Source organism: Thunnus albacares, chromosome 11 (genome assembly GCF_914725855.1).
Source record: "Thunnus albacares chromosome 11, fThuAlb1.1, whole genome shotgun sequence".
Lineage (NCBI taxonomy): Eukaryota > Metazoa > Chordata > Actinopteri > Scombriformes > Scombridae > Thunnus > Thunnus albacares.
The window spans coordinates 31008742-31029919 of NC_058116.1; the positions used below are offsets into that span (position 1 = coordinate 31008742).

The window sequence follows — 21178 nt, forward strand, 5'->3', positions numbered from 1 at the left end:
AAAATATATAAAATATAATTAAAATAATAAATATACAATATAACCATAGGATAACATACTATAGAAATTCTCTTGTTTTTCATGTATTTTAATGTTTTATCACTTTTAATATATTTTTCATATTTTATTCTTAATGTTTTATGTGTACAGCAGCTACATTTACTGCCACTGTATGTAAAGTGTACAAATAAATAGACACCAACTTCAAACTGAAAAGTCGGAGCTCACCGGGAGCACCTGAAGGCAGCAGCAATGGGCGGGGCGGGGCGCCTCCCACACGTGACCGTACGTCACAGGTCGTCTCCTGACCTCTCTGTGTGCACGAGAGGTTCAGTTAAATAACATTAGGTGTCGTTGATCCTGAGCTGCGACGTCTGAGCTTTAAACGAGGAGAATGAAAGAGTTCAGGAAGATGTTGACATCTTAAAGTGTTTTCACATCGTCTCTGAACGCGGGAGAAGACGGTGAGTGACACATGTCGGTTACATACATGTTAATTACATGTTAATTACGTGTTATGAAGTAACATGTTTGCTGGTTTTACTGTTCAGAGCTGTAATTTGCTTTTTACATATTATCTGTAACACATTACAGTTTGTTTCAGTCGGTTAAATCGTTTAAAAGAAGCTTGTTTGTTTCATCTGTTAATAGACCTGCTCATCATTATTGTTACTGCAACTAAAGATTATTTCCCTTATCAATTCATCTGATCGGTATTTCCTTCATTAGTTCTGTGTAAAATGTCATATAATAGTGAAAAATGCTCTTTATTGTGTCTTAAAGTCCAAGATGACGTCTTTAAATGTCTTGTTTTGTCTGATCAAAGGTCTTAAATCCAAAGGTAATCAGTTTATGATCATGTATGACACAGAAAAGCATCAAATCCTCACATTTGAACTTGTTTTTTCTTTTCTTTTTATTGGCAGCATTTATTTATTTGATTCTTCGCTTTTAAAGTAGTTTTGGGTTTTAACCCTGTGTGTGCTGCATGATTGTAGTTATGTAAATACAGACTGTGTGAGCTGCTGGATGCTGAAACTGCAACCAGCATGTTTTGGTGGGATTTGTCCTTTAGAAATGGCAAAACAAGTAGTTGAAAAATCAAAAAAGTGAACTGATGCTCTGCAGTAAACAACCGATATTATTTTAACCTCCAAAAAGTATAAAAATGTGGCTTGTAGACGTCATCTTTGGCTTTGAGAAACACTCATCCACATTCTTCACCGTTTTCTGACAACTAATCGAATGATTGATAGCTGTCTCTTCATGGTAATAATAACTCATATGTATTTAGTGATGTACTGTCAGGATTTGTGGAGCAGGTGGACTCAGCAGGCACGAGGAACTGAAGAATATATTTATTCACAAAATCAGGAACAGCACACAGAAATGCAACCAAACTGAACAAATGATCCAACCACCAGTGAACAGAAAACCGTCTGAACTAACGAGGAGATGAGGTGCAGATGGGGAGAACAGACAGGGAGCCGATTGGCTGGAGGAGGAAACACAGCGAGCAGGGCAGGGCTGAGGAGATTAGATGCACGGCGAGTGTGGAGGTAAAACAGGCTGGAGAGGAACACAGGAGCGAACCAAAACCCAGAAAACACAATATCATTTCATCACAACCCAGCATAAATCAAACTGCCTCATGATTACACAAACTTAACAACACTACGAGCTAGTGACAGAAAACTCAACAGGCTCAACAACCATAAAGAAGAAGTGGAATTAACAGACAGAGTGAAGACAGGAACCCAAAAGAACAAAAAGAGTCCAAACACAACAGAAAGTCCTGGCAGGATGTTACACGTACAAGTCATGACATCATTTTACTGTTTCTATATTATCTATACATTTTTATAATGTCATTTGGTCCATAAAACATCAGATATCAGTGGTGAAAAACTGTTTCCCAAAGCTCAAGATGAAGTCCTTGAATGTCTTGTTTTATCCCGACCAACAGTTCAATAAGCAGAGATCAATTGTTAAACAATATTTATTGAGGATAATGACAGAAAAAAGGTTTTTGGTGACTAGACTCCATCGATGTGAAGCATCTTCATAAAGCGTAGGTCCTAATGAAGACAGCAGGTGGTTGATGGACGAGTCTCCCTGGACATCATGGAGGTCAAGGTGGTGATGGGGAGCAGGTCCGACAGACAGAATTACAGCGATAGATCATTGGTCAGGATTGTGAACGAAGGGATTCTGACAGTGTTGGGAAACGACGAGGAGAAACTGTGACGTTTACCTGCAGTGAAATAAAATCACCGGATGAGATCTTCGTTATTGGATTTGTGCCAAAGCTTCATTCCACAACTCAAGCAGCTTTCAGGTGATAAGAAATGTGCTCTTTGCTCACCACGAGGGAGGACACAGAGCAGAGTGCAGACACCTGATGCACAAGTTATAGAGTTCAGGGAAATCTAAAGTTTCTCTTCCATCACTCTCTACCTTCCCCTTCCTTCCTTCGCTTCTGGGCTACGTGACACACAGCTGTTATCTCATTGCTTGAGCTTGCAAGGTCAGCAGCAGCCGAGGTCAAAGTTGAAATAATTTGAGCTGTTTCAAGCGATGTGACCAAGGTTAGTGCTTCTGCTCTGCCTGTAGAAGAACAATGTCACAGCCAGCGCAGAGCGGATTTACTGCTGATCATCTCAAGATATTTACTTTAAGATAGTTTACTGTCATAGAGGACTGAAGAAACCAGAAATATTCACATCTGAGAAGCTGCAGTTGGAGAATCTTTTTCTATAAAATGGACTCAGATTGGATCACCTTGGTAACTGAATGACCTTTGTTGCATGTTAAAAGCCTCTTTCACACATGTAGTCTATTCCTGAAATGTTCAGGAACATTTCCTGTATGGGTTCATGTGTGAATAAGAGCAGGGATGGATATTCCAGGAAATCTGTACCGCCTCAAGACCTCGTAACATTTCTGGGCTGTGAATGAAAGCAGTAACGTTGCAGCACATGGAGCGAGCGAACCAATCACAAGACTTGACATGTGGGTGACGTACTGCGAGTCGGCCGGTGCTAAACAGTTCACTAAAATTTGAGGCGACGCAGTAACAGAATCTTCATTCACATCTGATCGGGACCGTCTAGTTTGAAAGTTTGATCTGAGTTTTGTGAGTTTCGTCTTCTTCTTCTGTTGAGTTTCCATCCGTAAGTGTTGCCGTACCGCCATCTGCTGGACTCTTCCTCGCCCCATCTCTTCCAGCGTTGCCATGACGTGTGTGAAAAGATGCAAGATGGAAACGTTCCTGAATGCAGATGTGTGAATAGCTCAAACTGCTAGCGGTGCTGGAAAGGTTATCCCAGTAATTTACTGGGAACTATGTGTGAAAGAGGCTTTACTCATCTCTCAAATTGATTAATCGACTAATTGTTGCGGCTTTACATTCAATAGTTGTTTAATTAAATCCTCCTCTTCCTCAGCAGAAGATGATGCAGAGCGACATGGAGACGCCCTTGACGCCCTTCTCTGCCTCCAAAGCCTTGGAGCCTCTGCCGATAGGCCCCGTGATCGGCATCATCGGCTCAGGAGACTTATCCCGCTCCCTGGCGATCCGGCTGGTGGCCTCCGGTTTCAGGGTGGCGGTGGGCAGTCGAGACCCGGACCGCGTCCCCGGGGATCTGTTTCCCGATGGGGCGGAGGTGCGGTCGCAGAGGGAGGCGGTGGACAGCGCAGAGAGGGTGGTGTTTGTCGCGGTCTACCCGGAGCACTACTACACCCTGGTGGGGCTGAGGGAGCGGCTGGCAGGGAAGGTGCTGGTGGACGTTAGCAACGCCACCACGCTGAACGGCGAGCAGTCAAACGCTGAGAGGCTGGCGGAGATGTTCCCAGAGAGCAGGGTGGTGAAGGCGTTCAACGTCATCTCTGCGTGGGCGCTGCAGAACGGAGCCTACGATGGAAGCAAGCAGGTGAGGTGGAGGGAACATTCATCAATTTTTATCAATCTTTACTTGAAATCTATGAGTTCAGAGCTGTTGAACGGTAAAAGTAAGATGTCTAAGAACATTTAAACTCTGCAGGTCCTGATCTGCAGCAACTGCTCCGTCTCTAAAGACACGGTGGTCCAGCTGGCTCGCCGCCTGGGCTTCAGCCCCGTCGATATGGGGGCCCTGTGCTCCTCTCGGAGCATCGAAGAGGCTCCGCTCCTCCTCTTCCCCCCCTGGTCGGGCCCCGTCTTGGCCACTTTCCTCCTCTTCCTCTTCTTTTATGGATACAACTTCCTGAAAGGCGTGCTGCTGCCCTACCTCGTTCACGGAGAGAACAAGTTCTTCAAGCTCCCGATGATCATGGTGAACGAGACGCTGCCAGCGGTTGCCCTGGTTACACTGGCTCTGGTCTACCTGCCAGGTACTGAACACGTATATCACCTACCATGAACACCACAACGGTGAAGCTGCACCAATCAGCTGCCCACAGTTCTGCTCCCATCTAGAGCTGAAACAATGAACCAGTCAGTCGATCGATAGGATGCAACTATTTTAGTGATCAATTAATCGTTTAGTAAACATTCACTGGTTCCAGCTTCTCAGTTGTGAGTATTTTCTGCTTTTGAATGTTTTCTATCACTGTTAGCTAAATATCTTTTGGTTTTGTCACACTAAACAAGATATTTGAAGGCGTTTTTCACTATTTTCTGACATTTTATAGAGCAAACGATTAATCGAGAAAATATCGGGCAAACTAATCCGTAATGATTGAACTGTTCTTGAAACAGCAGGCAGCTATTTTCAGTAAAGTTGCTCCAACCTGTTCAGCAGCAAACAGACACAGTTAGCTGTAGACTAGCTGGTGAACATAGTGGAGCGTTTAGCAGCTGAAGAGCCAGATATTTCCCTCAGGAGCTGGTGGAGAACAAAAACAGAGCTAAAAGACAGTGAATATTTTATACATAAACTGAAATGTTAATTGTTATAGATTAGATTACATAACAGTATAACTTCTTAAACTCAGCTCTGCCTTGACAACATTAAAATTCTGCTTATATTTATACTGTATAAAGTGAATAAATATGAATTAATATCCCATATATTTTCTACTTAAGTAAAAGATTTCAGTACTTCTTCTTCTACTGCTGCTGAAGACATTTGACACAACAGCTGTTCACATCTGGCTGCTGTTAATGGTCAAACCAGTGACATATTACACATTTAACACTCTGAGCCAGTTACTGTTGGTGTCAGTGTGACTCCTGTATGATTCAGAGGTACAGAGGAATGATAAATGTCTGATTACTTATAGAGCTCCAAACTGTTCCTGAACAGATCTGGAAAAGTCTGAAGTCTCCACAGAGTTAGTAGAATCAAGACAATTCTGTTTCATTTTCCAGTATGATTAAACTGTTAACATTTCAAAAATAGGATATATTATAAGACATGACAATGGTTTGAATTATAATTTGTGTCTGTCAGGATTTTTCCAGCAAAAAGTTTGTTGTTGTTGTTGTTGTTCTTCTTCTTCTTCTTCTTAAGACATATTTATACTTGCTGGACACATAATGTCTTCTTCTTCACCGGAGGCTTCACGTTTTCACATCACACTCGTGTAAGTTGCATACTGGACCACGATTGGCTCCAAACTAGCTGTGATGTCATAAATGATGCTCGTAGGTTTGCGTGTTTGAACTGAGATTTCAAGTGAACTCAGAGAAACTTTCCTTCAGCGGATAAATGAAAACAAACTCTGCATCCAGCTGAAGGAACAAGAAGAAGAGCATGTTTTTGAGAGGGAGACACCTTCAACCAGAGTTAAATATTCAAATGTAATCTAATCCAACATTTTACCAACAGCTGTTACACCTGTTTGAACTTCTAAATGAACTGCTTGACTTGACATTTATCCACCTCAGGCAGAAACATTGATGTCAGTCGGGTAGTCTCAGTCTCCTGTTCTTTCAGGTCTGCTGGCGGCTGTCTTTCAGCTCAGCAGGGGAACCAAATATCAGAGATTTCCCGGTTGGCTGGACTTCTGGATGTGCAGGAGGAAGCATCTCGGCCTGCTGAGCTTCCTCTGTGCCGCGCTGCACGCCGTGTACAGTATGTGTCTGTCGCTGCGGAGGTCTTCAGGGAAATCACTGCTGACTGCTGATTACCAGCAGGTAAGACCACACACACACACACACACACACACGTATGTGCATGTTTGGGTCAGTGTTGCACCTGTGGTGGCTCTGATCTTGTTTTTTTTTTTTATTTTTTAGGTGGGATCCGGGGCATCGGAGATGGTTTGGAGGGCTGACCTTTACCTGTCCTGTGGGATTCTGGGATTAGGAGTCCTCACGCTGGTGGCGATTACATCTCTTCCCTCTGTTGGAAATACTCTCAACTGGAGGGAGTTTACCTTCGTTCAGGTCAGCAGATTATGTTATGATCACTGTTTTTAACGCTTGTCTGTCCTGCCAGTTCATCAATCGTACTTAAACCTGCATCAGCTAATTTTATTTGTATGTACCAACCAATAGTTGGTTAAATTTAATGACTTTCTTGACTACGAGATGCATCTCAAGAGGCTTCTCCAGTAAATCATTTATTTGTTTTAATAATTGAAATTCTCCTCGGTGTATTTTGTCATCTTCTCTGATTGTTAAAGAGGTTTTTGTGTCTCCAGTCAGGACTTGGTTATACCGCCTTAACTCTCTCCATCATGCACACGCTCTTCTTCGCCTGGGACTTTCCCTTCTTCGCTAAGGCCTACCCTTATTACCTCCCGCCGGCGTACCTGCTGTCCCTCATCCTGCCCTGTGTCGTCCTGGTCGGACGGATCCTCTTGGCTCTGCCGTGTCTGGCGATTCGGTTGGCGAAGATCCGCAGAGGCTGGGAGAGCGCACGACACCGACCCGTAAACGCCCAGGGGCAAGCGGAGCCTTCCCAAAACTTCAGTGACTGCTAGTGTTCCTGATTTGTAAGGGAAACCAGTCTGGACTGGACCACATGGACAAAATCAAATACCAAATACCTCAATATTGATGTTGACTACGGGTGCTTTCACAAAATATTTACATAATGAGATTTTTTGATAAATAATCACCAGTAATGTAGATATAACAGAGCAGAGACTTCACTGTAATAACAGCCTTTAAAAGCAGGAATAGAAAAAACACTTACACCACTTCCTCTGTGCTTTTAGAGGTTGCAGTCGGACATCAAGTCATGACTGCAGCCTTCCTCCTTCACACTAACAGGAAGAAGAGAGAAAGTGACAATGAGTGTAGAAATGTCACCTGATACAGTCGTAGCTTTAATTCTGACACTTTATTTTCATAAAACTTACTTGCAGACAGTCTTCTAATCAACAAAGAGCATCTCCGTCAGGACAAATACTCCAGACCACTGACAAGAGGAAAGTGTTGTATAACTGAACTCTTCATATGTTTGGTTGAAGCTGCAGAAAGCAGATGTGCACTTTAATGGTCCTGAAGGTAAAAAAGACTCTTTGAACACTTTATTACACAGAAATGATGCCATGCACTTTCACAATTATCCTCCCAACACACAAATAAGCCTTAATACCAGCGGTGGACGTCAGGTACATTAACCATAGTACAGTTCTGAGGTTCTGCTTTACTGTTTTCACTATATTTCAGAGAGAATAATTGTTCTTTTTACTCCACTTCATTTATCTGACAGCTTTAGTTGTTTACAGATTCAGATTTTTTTGCACAAAATGTAGGATCAGTTTGTAAAATATGCAGTTTTGTCTCTAAATCGGAGGTTTTCAAACCGTGAGCAGGACAGCGAGGAGGGAGAGACGAGGACACTACACCAGAGTAGTCACCTACACCTCCAGACCTGGTGACATACTTGCAGGGACAAACATGTAAAAGGGTTTCATCCGTCTTTCACACGGAGCGAGCGAACCAATCACACAAAAGACTCCGCCGATGACGTATTTGAATCTGCGACTTGTTTACGGTTGCCTTGCCAACGCTTTCGCAGGTGATTTGTCTCACAAACTTGTTGAAATATTAAATACATCACAACAACACTGACACCGGATAAAAAAACAGCTGCTCGCCGTCATGTTCTTTGAAGATAATAAGAGACATTTTCTTCTTCTTCTGTTGAGTGGTATAGTTACTGACATCCATAAGTGTTGCATCACCGCCACCTGCTGGACTCTCCCTCGCCCACCGTCTGTTCCGTCATTGCCAAGTTATATCGAAAGCGCAAAACCTCCTATCTGCAGAGTTTTCTGATTGGCGGATTTCACTTTGGATGATGAGAACGAGGAAGGCTGCTCATATTCAGTCTGTCTGTGAGATAATCAAGATAATCAAGATAATCCTGCCCTTTGATGTGACAGAAAAGTCACAACAAAACAAAAACACAACACAGAGTCCCTGGATGTGTAGAGAGGCTACAGCACCAATCACTGAACGTTCATCTCCAGAGGACGAGGAAGCAAATACACTGAATTTAAGGAGTTCTGACCCTAGTTTACTACAATGCTACAATTGTTAACACATAATATAATAATATAGTCCAAAAACAGTGTATTATGTGTTGGGTATCCTTAACAAATAGCATTCTGCAAGAAAATAAGTGTTTTTTTTAGTTTTCTCAAAAAAGTGCATTTTTCAGATCGGAGGTTTTGCTCTTCCGCCGTCGATACGGAAATGTTCCTGAACGTAGCTGCATGTGTGAATAGTGAACATCACTAGCGGTGCCTTTAAAGGTTAACTCAGTAATTTCCTGTGAGCTATGTGTGGAAGAGGTTAAAGATGCCGGCTGAGGTGAAAGGGGACAGCTTAGTTACTGCTGAGCTGCAGCAGCGGCGTAAAAAAACAAACAAACCCCCCAGTGCCTGATCGACACGATTCACATCAAAGTTCCTTCTTCAACTCTTTAACTGTTAAATGAACATATTTTCAGATTCAGTGTGATTTGCACTTCCTGAGGATATTTTTATACCTCTGATGTCACATCGCAAAAGTCCAGAAGCTTCCTGAGAATCATCACATCCTCAGTGATCCACTGACAGTGGAACAGGAGCTGCTAACAGCTTTTAATGATGAATATATAAATAAGTTCAAATGAAGTCCACGTTCACTACCTACGACATTAAAACGTCGCTCACATATGAATCTTGTCAGCTGGTTTATGAGCTTCATCACAGATCCGGTCTCACTTCAGCAGAACATGAAACCTGCTGTGAGTGTTGCTGACGGATCCATCGATAGTATTCATGCTCAACGACTCTCTACTGGTTTATTAGTATAATATTAATATTGTATCAGTGTTTAGAGCTTTCAAGATTATTTGCATACATTTGTCTTGCTTCTGTGCCAGACGGGTCGCGCTTAAGTTCAGACAATCACAGTAAAGTTTACTGAGTTTAATTTACCTGACGATGGAATCCCAACATCGTCTGTGTGTTTCCACACAGGTTCAATCCAGTAATAAGACCCTGCACTCTTATTTGAATATACCTCATATGAATCTAATTCTCGTGAATTTACTTGTCGGCCAAGTAGTAAAAGAACATTTTCATATTCTCCTAAATCTTTCTGACTTTTTTTTCTGTGAGGTTTGTTCAGACGAGCGTTTCAGCCTGATAAACGTCACCTGAAACGTCCATATAAGGCGACTTATTCACAAAAATGTTCCCAAAGAGTGAACAGAAGGATTTGAGGTTGCTGCCATCAGCTGTTTACTACTGCTGATATATACAAATCATCAATTGGAAAAAAACACCTCTTTGTGTCTGATATTTAAACTCCAGATGAATTCAGATGAAGACGTTATGATTGAAACAAGTGTTTCTCTCCTCGTGAAGAAAGTCAGACTGTCTGTTCAGCGCTCGGCTCTCAACTCAAACATTTTGTTTCTACCTCTAAGAAAATTCATGAATAACACAAATTTTCTTAAATCACTTGTACATGTCGAAGTGTTTGAGGGCTTCTTGCACTCAGTTAATAAGACCACTGAAGGGACTCTCTTTCCTTTAGTTTTTAAAAAAAGTGACTTTAATTTAAATGTTTATCATCAATCTTTATTTGTTTAATGTTCTGTTCTCCTAATTTGTGTCCAAAAGGTTTTTAATTCAACCTGTCTGATGTGAATACTTATAATACAGATATAATATAGATATATAAGGGACGAACACCATGACCGTTGGCTTTGTTTGTGAAAATGTAATCGGACATATTTGTTTGTCACTTGCAACCTTCTACATCCAGCTGATAAAACAACGATTGAGCCTTTAATTGATGCATGAAAAATGTAAGTAGAAGAAGAAATAAAGGAGTGGTGATTAGCATGAATAATGTTTCCATGATCAACACCTGCAGAAACCAAAACTTCAATCAGTTGAAAATCCAGTTGAAGATCAAAGTGCCTTACTTCTTAAATACACCTGCTGGATATGAGAACAGACGCCTGTATGATGTGTAATATGTTGTATAATATGTTTCAAGCAATAAATCCTGTTTTTAAGTCATAATGTTCATTTTATGTCATTTCTGGGAGACGTTCATTCAACTCAGGTTATTTTAGAGGTTTGTGCTGCTGCTGTGAACCATTAAAGGAAAGATGTATATATATATATATATATATATATATATACATACATGTATAATAAACCTCACTGTCTGACCAGGACAGCAACTAGCACTTCATTTTATTCACTGATATATTTTTAAATGAATCATTTAGTCTACAAAATGTCAGAAAATAGTGATCAGTGTGATCACTATTTTTTCTAGATTTCATGTTGTCTTGAAACGATTTGATTTTACAATTTACAATTATATATATATATACAAGAGAAAAGCAGCAAATCCTCACATTTGAGAAACTGTGTTGTGTTTCTCTGTTGAGCTGCGGTGGAAGTATAGTAACAAAAAGACTGTAACGTTGAAAGATATCTACTTGATTTGACTCATTTGGACGCTGAAGCTTCATATTAGCTTCTGTGGATTTTGTCCTCCATCACTTCCATTGTAAGGTCATTATGAAGGGATCTTCTAATGGTCAGTATGAACAGGAGGAATGATTACAGCAAGAAAAACAGGTTTTAATGTTCATTTGGGCTCCTGACTGTTGGTTTAATTGTGAACCCGTCCTTTAAAAACATGTTTGCAAATGACAGAAAATAAAGGTGACTTTTGCTTTAAAAATATTTTTTTCCAATTAAAATAAGAATTGAACCAAGAATGGAAAATAACACATAAAAACACATTAAAACTTTCTTTTTTGTTTCACTTTCAGAGCAATAGATCTCCTCATTATTAAACACGAGTCTAACCCTACTGATGGAGGCAGCTGAACTCTGTCACACAGAAACTTTTCTCTGACTAAATGGTTGAATGAGTTTCTAATGACACTCAGTTCATAATAAAAGCAAAGTTTATTTAATGAATCCCTCCAGATATATAAGAATACGCTGCATGAAACAATAACGTGTGTCTGATATTCTTTTTCCACAAAAAAAGCAGACTTGTCGGCTATTCGTTGGCAGAATTTCAATTTTTACCTTAAATGCTGATTATTTGAATTTCTAATGCTTAACAACTTGTAATTGTTATTTATGTGAAAGAATATAAGTTGACTGATCTGGTTTTTAACTGAATTAAAATTTCTGACATAATTAGTGTGAATGCTGAAAGCATGTTGTTATCCAAATCTTTATTTATTATTCTTCTGCACGTTTTTTGCAAGCTTTAACTCCTCTATACTTAATCTTAACCTCTTACTTATTAACACTAGCTGTCACTTAAAGTCTTTCTCAGGTCACAACTTGCCACAGCCTTTTATTTAATGTTTGCAGGACAGAATAGGAGCTGAAACATGTAAATGGTCAACTGGAAAAACTAGATCTACAAATGACACCTTCACAAGGAAAAAATGCATGGATGCTACATATGCAGTTTCAAGTTGTGGTCTAACATAATGTATTGGAGACAGCTTCCAATAATTTTAAGGTGGATTTACAGCCTTTATTATAGCTACCTTCAGAATTTGAAATGAAATTACTTATCTTTTTTTAAAATAAGCATGTGATGCACATGTCAATATGTATGATAACAAAAAACACTGTCATGGCAGCATCTCACACAAAAAAACAAATGAAGTCGTCAGCCCTCACAAATAAGTGTATATCACTTTTTTAATGATGCACAGCAGCAAAAAAGGGTTTCAGCCCTAGGCTTTCCTCAACATTAGGATGGAACATAGGATACAACAAACATACATTTTTATCATTATTTGATTTGATATGTAGCCCCAACACCAATATGTTGTGCATCAAGACCTAAATACAGTAGCTCTCTTTAGCCTCAAGCATCCTATAAGTGGCAGGTTCTGAAGAATGATGGCAGTGTTCACACAATATATAAGAAATATCCCTCTGAAGAAGAGTGTCAGACGGATATGTTGGATAGTTGCTTGTAATTACTGTCAAGTACTATTTATATACAGTAAATCTCATACAGTAATTGGAAAAGTCTGTAGACAGTTGCTTGTAATTACTTTCAAATAATGTTTATGTGAAGTAATGATTACTGACATTATGTTTTTGTTTGCCATTTTCACATGATCCTATTTCTTGTACAGCATAAAACCAGTATTTACCAGGAATTTACTGTAAACAGATGAGATAATCACATACAATTAAAGCCTAAAGCTCTCAAGATACCATTAATGGCTGTTAAAGGAGGATAATTTGGATATAAATTTACATAATTTTTTTGTGTTTTACATCCAGAAATTTGTGTTTTGATGGGGCAGTCTTAAGGATAAATTGGATAATTCTATGAATTTACAAAAGAATACTGTATAAAACAAGAAAATTATTTAAATTAGGTAATTTTAAGATATTTCTGCAATGTTTTTCAGTTTTTTGTGCACATTTATACATTTATTTAGCATTCTAGCAATATTTTGTATTTTTTTTGTTTTTACTGAACAACAGTTGGACTGTAAAAATGCAGATAATGTCTACAGTAAATATCTGTATTTTAAAAAAATTCTTTGTAGAATAACTACAGGTTTTTTTTTTTACCAATAGCTGACGGTAAGTGTTTTTTTTACTTTTTTCAAACTTTTTTTACATTAAATTTAAAGTAAAAAAAAACAGAAAGTTGCCTTAATTTTACATTCAGTAATAGGATGTGTATTACTTGTATTTTTTACATAGAATTCAATGTAACGTAACATTCAAGACCATTAAGCAATTGAAAAATCCTGTTAAAAAAAGCTATAATATTCCATTATATTAATTCACAGATTACAGCCTTTATTTTATGGTGAATATTTTTAATAAAAATAATTTAGAGTGTTTTTATGGTATTTACACTTAATGTAGAAAAAACAAAAAAAACTGTAAAATAGTCACATGACATTAATGTGATAAAACACTGGTACTTTTTCTTTTTACTTAGTATTGTTTATTTTGATAAAACAATACTAAGAAACAATACATCCATGGTAATAACTCATATGCTGTAAAAAAAAATGCGCGTAAAATCCATAGTTGACACTTTGCTCAGATCGTGTGTGGTGACAACATGTAGTTTGTCCAAGTAGTGTTGCCGTACCTAGCTGTCTAAGATGGCGGAGCCGATTGCGCATGCGCGACTCACATCCCCGGTTGACTCGGATCCTTTAGCGACAGGGTTCCCTCACATGTCAAACACAGCACAACACTCCGACGTTTCTCTGAAGTTTCAGTCTCACCGTCGTCAGAGCTGAGCAGCAGCCGGACATGGCCTCTTCAGCCGTGGTCACGGTTCGTCTCGTGAGGTCCTTCGAGCACAGAAACTTCAAACCGGTCGTGTTTCACGGAGTCAGTTTGGAGCAGACGGTGCAGCAGTTTATTCAGCTGGTCAGAGACGGTGAGTAAACAAAATCACCCATGTAGAGTAAGAAAAGTTTATGTATATGTCACATTTCAAAGACACCAGTCACAAAGTGCTTTACAGTCAAATAAACAAAGTTAAACAACAGATAAAACTGGAAAAAACAGCAATAAAACACACGTTAAAACATAAAATACCACATGCAACCTAACTGCCTGTCTGAACAGATGGGTTTTTCAGTAGAGCCCGACCGATATATATCTGTTGACTGATATTATTGGCCGATGTTGGTAGAAGTACACATAACATCACAGCCACACACACACACACACACACACACACACACACACACACACACACACACACACAGCATGTCGTCGGTGTGGAAGTTCCTCAGTGTGAGTGAAGACGATTTAAAGCTCGCATAAACAATACTGAAGACATTTGGAACAACTAACTTAATCACACACTTAAAAAAAACCCATCATCCCAGTGAACAAAGGCTGAACAGCTAAAAAAAAAAAAAAAAGCTAGCGAGAGCACAGAGCCAGCCACAAGTCAGCAGCCTCTGCTGAAAAGACCAAAACCATTATGGGGAAAGTCATGGAATCCATGACACTGGTTGACCAGACACACACCTGACGAACCTGTTTCAGAAGCATCCACAGCACGTGGACCTGTCACAGAAGCAGCTGCAGCCAAAAAGCCGCCATGTAGTCTACTGCTCTCTCAGTACATGAAGAAATACTGAAGGAGAATTATGAGGTGGAGCAACTGCTGGCCAGCCCTTCATGATCTCTATTGATCTCTATTGATTGCATTAGGCTTATACATAACATATATACGTAACAACCTAAAGGTGCCTTGTAACTTTATTTTGTCTAGATTACCTGTCGCACCTGTTTTCATTTGGAAAAATATAAATACTGCGCTTCATTTTTAGTTGGAGGTTTGTGTTGTCCTGTTATCTGGTGCACTTATTTTCTGAGATGTGAGATAAAAAAGAAGATAAAAAAGTTCAAGGTCCTGCAATCTGGTACATTTTTAAAGGTAATGGAATTACAAGTTCCTTGAATGTAAAGATACTATTTCAGCCAGACTCAAAACAAAAAGTGATTTTTTTTTTTTTTCACCACAAGATGGCACCACGACATCTCCATTCACATCAGGCTGGGCTCCATGTAAATAAATGACATTAGATGTGTTGTTATATAGATCTGTTATATAACGTGTCAGGTAAAGTGAGATATACTGCAGCTCATTTTCAGTTGGATTTTATTTGTTTGAGAACTTTTGTTGTTGTTGTTGTTGTTTGATTTGTTTGAGTGAGAGAAAGTCCTGTAGTTTAATGGTCAATCTTTTATTATGAACATATTTTCCATTAAAGAAATGTTACAAAAATGTTTGTGGAAAAAAATCAGAAATAGGATTTGGCTGAGAAAATTGCAATCGATGCATCTCTAGATATCAGTCTTTCCCAGATATATATCGTATATATCAGCATATTGGTCTGATATGCACTGATGTATATATTTTTAAAGTTATATAGGCAGTATTTTATGTATATTTGATCCTTTTTCTTACCAGCTGCCAACAGCTGTTTAGCCTGTGGATTAATATGTGGTGGACAACAGTATCGAATGCTGCGTTAAGGTCTTTAGGATGTCATTTGAAACCTTTAAGGAAAGCCGTTTCAGAGGAGTGTAATTAACCAAAACCAGACTGAAATTTAAACCCCATAATCTGACTAAATGAATGGGATTATGCTCATAGTCATTATGTAAGCATAATCGCAGTAAGATATTTACTCTGATCTTACTGGTATTATTTGGAGCCAGTCGGAGCGTGTTTACATCTGAGTCCAATCACTGAAACTCTGATGAAGGTGCAACAGGTGACGGAGCGTCTGTGTGGTGTAGTGTTGACTAACAGGAAGTTTGAGGGGACAGAGTTTGCGTGGACATAACACCAGTCGGGTTAAATAGAGCTCTCATGTGTTCATTATTGACTTAAAAGTAATAAAACACAACAACAGGAAGTAAACAAAGCTACACAGCGTCACAGCTCTCTGTGGATAAACTAACTAACTATATGACAACCGGATTATTAAAGGGAGTCGTCACCTTCACAATCATGTAAACGGCGTCATCGCACTAATGTCTTCATCACAATATTGGCCATAATCTCACTACTGCACACATGTAAATGTATCATCATGTTATTATCAGTAGAAAATCAACCAAACAATCTTCTTCTATTTTCCAGATATTGCAACAAGACCAGGACTTCCTCCACCTTTCAGGAAATATGCGTATGGTATGATCTTTGTTGTTTTGTCTTTCTGCATGTTTATGTTTATGTTTATGGTTTGAATCTGTGTGTTTTCCTGGTTATGTGTCAGGTTGTTTTAGAACCAATCAGAGGTTTGGTTTTAACTTCAGTAGGGATGTGAACTCGGTCTCCATCTCACTTTCCTCTTTCATATGCACACATCTGATTTTTATTGATGTGAATCTGAGACCAAAATTAATATTTAAAATTGGCATTTCATAGACCATCACGAAAATAAATGTATAAAAGTCTGCAGGTAATGTGTTACATCAGAGCTCACCTGTCTGTGTGTGTCTGTGACATCAGAGCTCACCTGTCTGTGTGTCTCTGTGACATCAGAGCTCACCTGTCTGTGTGTGTCTGTGACATCAGAGCTCACCTGTCTGTGTGTCTCTGTGATGTCAGAGCTCACCTGTCTGTGTGTCTGTGACATCAGAGCTCACCTGTCTGTGTGTCTGTGACATCAGAGCTCACCTGTCTGTGTCTCTGTGACATCAGAGCTCACCTGTCTGTGTGCTGCTCAGCTTATAAATAATGTCCATGTGTTAATGACACGTATGCAATAATAACTCTGCTCCTGATCCACTAACAGAGGAGGGATTAACGTTTGGATTGATTACAGAACCGGTCAAACTACTCTACAGTTTGGACGTTCATCTACACCAGTGACTCTCTTTCATGCATCTCTCATGCTTGTTAGATTGAACCACTGGTTCCACATTTTTGCAGAAATACATTATGTTATGATTCATGTATATTGTGTAGTGTCATGAATGCAGTGAGATGTCAATATAATGCTTTAAAATAGGTCATTTACTCTGAGCAGTAGTCCCCAATAAAACTCAAAGTGATCAGAGTTTATAATGATGTGAGAGTAAGAGACTTTCTTTGCTAAGACAATATAAGAACTGCAGAATCATTTATCATCAGTGATGCGGTGAAGGCAGCTAAATGAGACAACATGTTGTGTAAATCAGAGGTTTTAATTTAATTTATTTATTTTTTCTCTGCATATGATTCCATCCTCTTGTATTTACAGACACAATGAAGATTATCCACCAAGCACATGGAGCAAAGGTACAACTACTGTAAGAATGTCCCAACTACCACTTCCATAAAAATGAGTCAAGCTAAACAGTTTGATAGTTTTGACTAGGGCTGCATCTAACCATGATATTGATTATCGATTAATCTGGTGATTGTTTTCTTGTCTGAAAACGGTGAAAAACGTCGAGCATTTTTTCCCAGAACCCCAAGATGACGTCATCAGTGTCTTGTTTTATCTCAATCAACAACTCAAAGATCTTCAGTTTACTGTCATAGAGACCAAAGAAACCAGAAAATATTCACATGTAAGAAGCTGGAATAAAACAATTTGGATATTTTTTCTTAAAAAATGACTCAAAATTATTAATTGATTATCAAAATAGTTGCTGATTAATTCTAATGTGATTGACCTGGTCTAACGGACTTATTGTTGCAGCTCTGGTTTTGACATTCAAACAGGGATAATATGCTAATATGTAGCTATGATTATTTTATTTTATTATAAAAATATAACCTTCATCAGTGACAGCTGGACATATACATGAACAACTGAACCAGCTGATTAGATGTGTATTATAGTTAATTATAGATTTAACTTTACATGTAGTTATTCTGTGGTCTCTTGGAATCCAAACTTGCTTTTTAAGTGGAAACTTTTTTTTTTTTTCTTTGGCAGACAAACGAGCTGGTGATGAGTTTAGAGGACGATGAACAGCTGATTCTTCCAGATGGCCTGACGCTCAGCGCTGCTGGCGTCGGTAAGCTCGTCATCGCTCTTCATCATCGAACACCTTCAACGTGTACATTTGCTCACTGAAAACTGTGTACAGAGAAATCTTTATCCTAAAAGTCAGTTCGCATAAAAAAATCACAATTCTTCTATGATTCTGAATGGATTCACAGACGATGTTAGTTCATAACGTTATGTTGAAGAGCAGTGAAGCATCCAGACAGTGTTTAGTATTTAGTGCAAGTCTTCAAAGTCCACTTAAACGCACAATATGTCATTTCAGCCGCTAGGCGTCTCAATCAAAACAATAACAAAAGACGGAGTGTGATGACGGTGTGAAGTAGCAAGGGATCATGGGAGTTGTTGTCTTTGTTGTTAAATAACGGCCTCACTGGGATAGGATTACTCCAGTGTTCATCATTCAGGATGTTTTTACCCGCAGAGGTCTCCTCCTCTCCAGAACAAACGTACACGCAGATTAAAATCGTTAAAATACTAATTAAAGCTGTTTCACCTAAAATCTATATTTCTCCGACGATGTTTGGTGACCACCGGACTTCCTGGAGGGGCTGTTAGCCGAGCTGCTGCTAACGTTTGTCCAGTTTATTTCTCTGATAACTTAAGATCCAGACGTCCAATGACTAAAATCCTTCTTCCAGTTAAAAGATATAGTTAAAAACCACCTAAATTTATCATGAAAATGTGTCTTAAAACTGAATAAAAGTCCATTTATAACAGTTTGTGTGGAACAACCACAACGCCGATGTATTATCTTGTATGTGTGTAAGTTACTCTTTGGTAGACGCCATTGTAGCGGACAAACACAGCGCCGCCGTATGCATCTGGTGCGTGTTTACTCTTTGGTAGAGGAGGTATGACGTCATCGACAGGCGACCAAATGAAACGATCCGTTACTTTGATTAAATGACAGATTTCTCTGAGTTTGAACATTGTTGGAAACATTTGGGATAATGTAAGTACACAACTCAACAACATATATAACATAGGTCTAGTTGTTTTTAGACATTTTAATGTGGAATAATTACATATTATAGCTTTTTAAATTTCCACTGCATCAAAGGACCAGTAAGGCTGCATTATATGATGATATTTCAATACAAAACCTGCAGAACTCTGTACATGACCAGCATTTCTTCATCAATGGGAGACGTGACACTTTCGTTGTGTAACTGGGTCTTTAAACTTGAGCATTAAAAGGTTTGATATCAGACACACTGGTTTAAATGTTCATCAGTGAGTTATTCTGCCGGAGGCTTGATATGACGACGTCAACCGGTTCACAACTCTCGTGGTTCTTCTTTACATTCTGGGGATAGTTTTGGTCAAAACAGGCATGTGAAGTGTCATAGTGGTGTTTTACATCATCCTACCTCTCGTCACTATGGACACTTCAAACACGATGGTGTCAGACTTCCCTCAGGGCAAAATGAACGCGTATCTCTCAGTCCGCTCGTGATTAAATGTTCAGTTTTCTTTTCTTGTATCGTCTAGTTTTAAACAAGGTGGTTCAGGTGGTTTTATACTACCTCACACCCGCTTCATGCAGCGATTGTTCACCTGTGCGGCGGCTTTGTATGTGAGCAACACTTTGACTTCCTTCCAGGAGAGACGCAGTGCATGAAGATAAATCAACACCTCTGTGATACAGTTGAAGGCAGGATTTATGACTGTGGACCTAATAGACTGACAACAGAGTCTTTGTTGTCAGTTAATGACTGACGCTCCATCTCAGCCTTTGTCCTACATTCAAAGGTCAACAAGACCAGTTCATCAAACCAATAAAAAAACGCCCTCCGGCTTCTAACAGACTGAGCAGCAGGATCCAAATGTTTTCTGGTTTATATCAAACATTCGTTTCTTTTACTTCCAACACTAAGAGCTTTATATTGATGTGTTGCTGCTGGAAGTAGTTTCATCACAGTTTTATCTCCAATTTTTTTGTGTTTTGTCTTTTCAGCAAATGAGACAGAAGTGGCCTTCTTCAGGAAAGAAGACTACGGTCTCTATAAGGCGAATCCTCACACTGCGTGGTGACCAAAGTATTTTACGTTTACAAGAAGCCTTAAAGGACAAAGAGGTCAAAGGTCAAGCATGCTGGGAAAAAAAAAAAAAGAATGACGCCATAATGTTTTAATTTGTGGGTTTGTTTTTAAAGTTGAGGCCTATTATCATTATTATTATTATTATTATTATTATCATTATTATTATTATTATTATTATTATTATTATTATTATTATTATTGTTGTTGTTATTATCCACCACACTGGTTTGCCTTTTTATTTCTGTTTTATTATGTTTTTTTTTCTTCTGGTAGTTGTGACCATTGACATTCTTTTTTTTTAATATGTTATTTTAAAATATGGTGAATAAAGTTTTCTGACAGCTGAAGTTTTTTTGAATGTTGTTTTTTTTAAAGTATTAACAGTGATAGTTTCTGCACTATACATACTACAGTCAGGTCAGTATGTTTAGAAGGAAAGGTGAGATCAATGTGCTCCGTTTGATTCATTTAAAACTCCTCAACTAGTGTTTAGTGGACAAAATGTAAAAGTTTGTATGTAGAGCTGCAACGATTAATTGATTAATCGATTAGCTGCCAAATATTAAATAAATCCCCAACTATTTTGATTATCTATTAATTGTTTTGAGTCATTTTTTTTAAGAAAAATGTCCAAATTCTCTGATTCCATTTTCACAAATGTGAATATTTTCTGGGTTTTCAAAGACAGTAAACTGAATATCTTTGGACTGTTGGGACAAAACAAGACATTTGAAGACATCACTTTGAGCTTTGGGTAACAGTGATCAACATTTTCTGACATTTTATGGACCAAACAACTAATCGATTAATCAAAGAAAATAATCGTTAGTCGCAGCCTTAGTGGTAGGCTCTGAAACAAACTGACATGTACAGTACTGTGCAAACATTTGAGGCACTTTAGATGTTTGGATCCATTATCAGGGAGGCGTCTGATCATCTGCAGCAGGACAACGAGTCCAAACATCCAGTCAGAGTCATGAAGAAGTTTCTTCCTCAACTAGAAGAACAAGGAGTCCTGCTACAGATGGTCTGGTCCCCACAGAGCCCTGATCTCAGCATCATTTACTCTTAAGGTTTAAAATTGAAGATAATTGTACTTACTCTAAAGGCTGACAAAACCACACACCAAACTTTCTTTTGCACTCAAATGATTTTTGGGAAGACGTGTTATTGATCACAGTCCAAGAAATC

General features: G+C 38.8%; 2 protein-coding genes across 3 annotated transcripts; both read left to right on the forward strand.

Annotated features, from left to right (window-relative positions):
- Positions 1-302: 302 nt before the first annotated feature.
- steap3 (STEAP family member 3, metalloreductase) lies at positions 303-8332 on the forward strand. Of its 2 annotated transcripts, none has more exons than XM_044365622.1 (6): positions 303-464; positions 3447-3932; positions 4044-4371; positions 5919-6118; positions 6221-6370; positions 6628-8332. In XM_044365622.1, the coding sequence occupies exons 2-6, from the start codon at positions 3453-3455 to the stop codon at positions 6907-6909; spliced, it is 1440 nt and encodes a 479-aa protein (XP_044221557.1). In that variant the 5' UTR covers positions 303-464; positions 3447-3452; the 3' UTR covers positions 6910-8332. The 2 variants fall into 2 exon arrangements, with proteins under 2 accessions (XP_044221557.1, XP_044221556.1); XM_044365621.1 differs by having other exon boundaries at positions 3450-3932.
- Positions 8333-13575: 5243 nt separating this feature from the next.
- On the forward strand, positions 13576-20334 carry c11h2orf76 (chromosome 11 C2orf76 homolog). The gene is made up of 5 exons (XM_044365623.1): positions 13576-13852; positions 16082-16132; positions 17187-17224; positions 17871-17952; positions 19903-20334. The coding sequence occupies exons 1-5, from the start codon at positions 13723-13725 to the stop codon at positions 19977-19979; spliced, it is 378 nt and encodes a 125-aa protein (XP_044221558.1). The 5' UTR covers positions 13576-13722; the 3' UTR covers positions 19980-20334.
- The last annotated feature ends 844 nt before the right edge of the window (positions 20335-21178 follow it).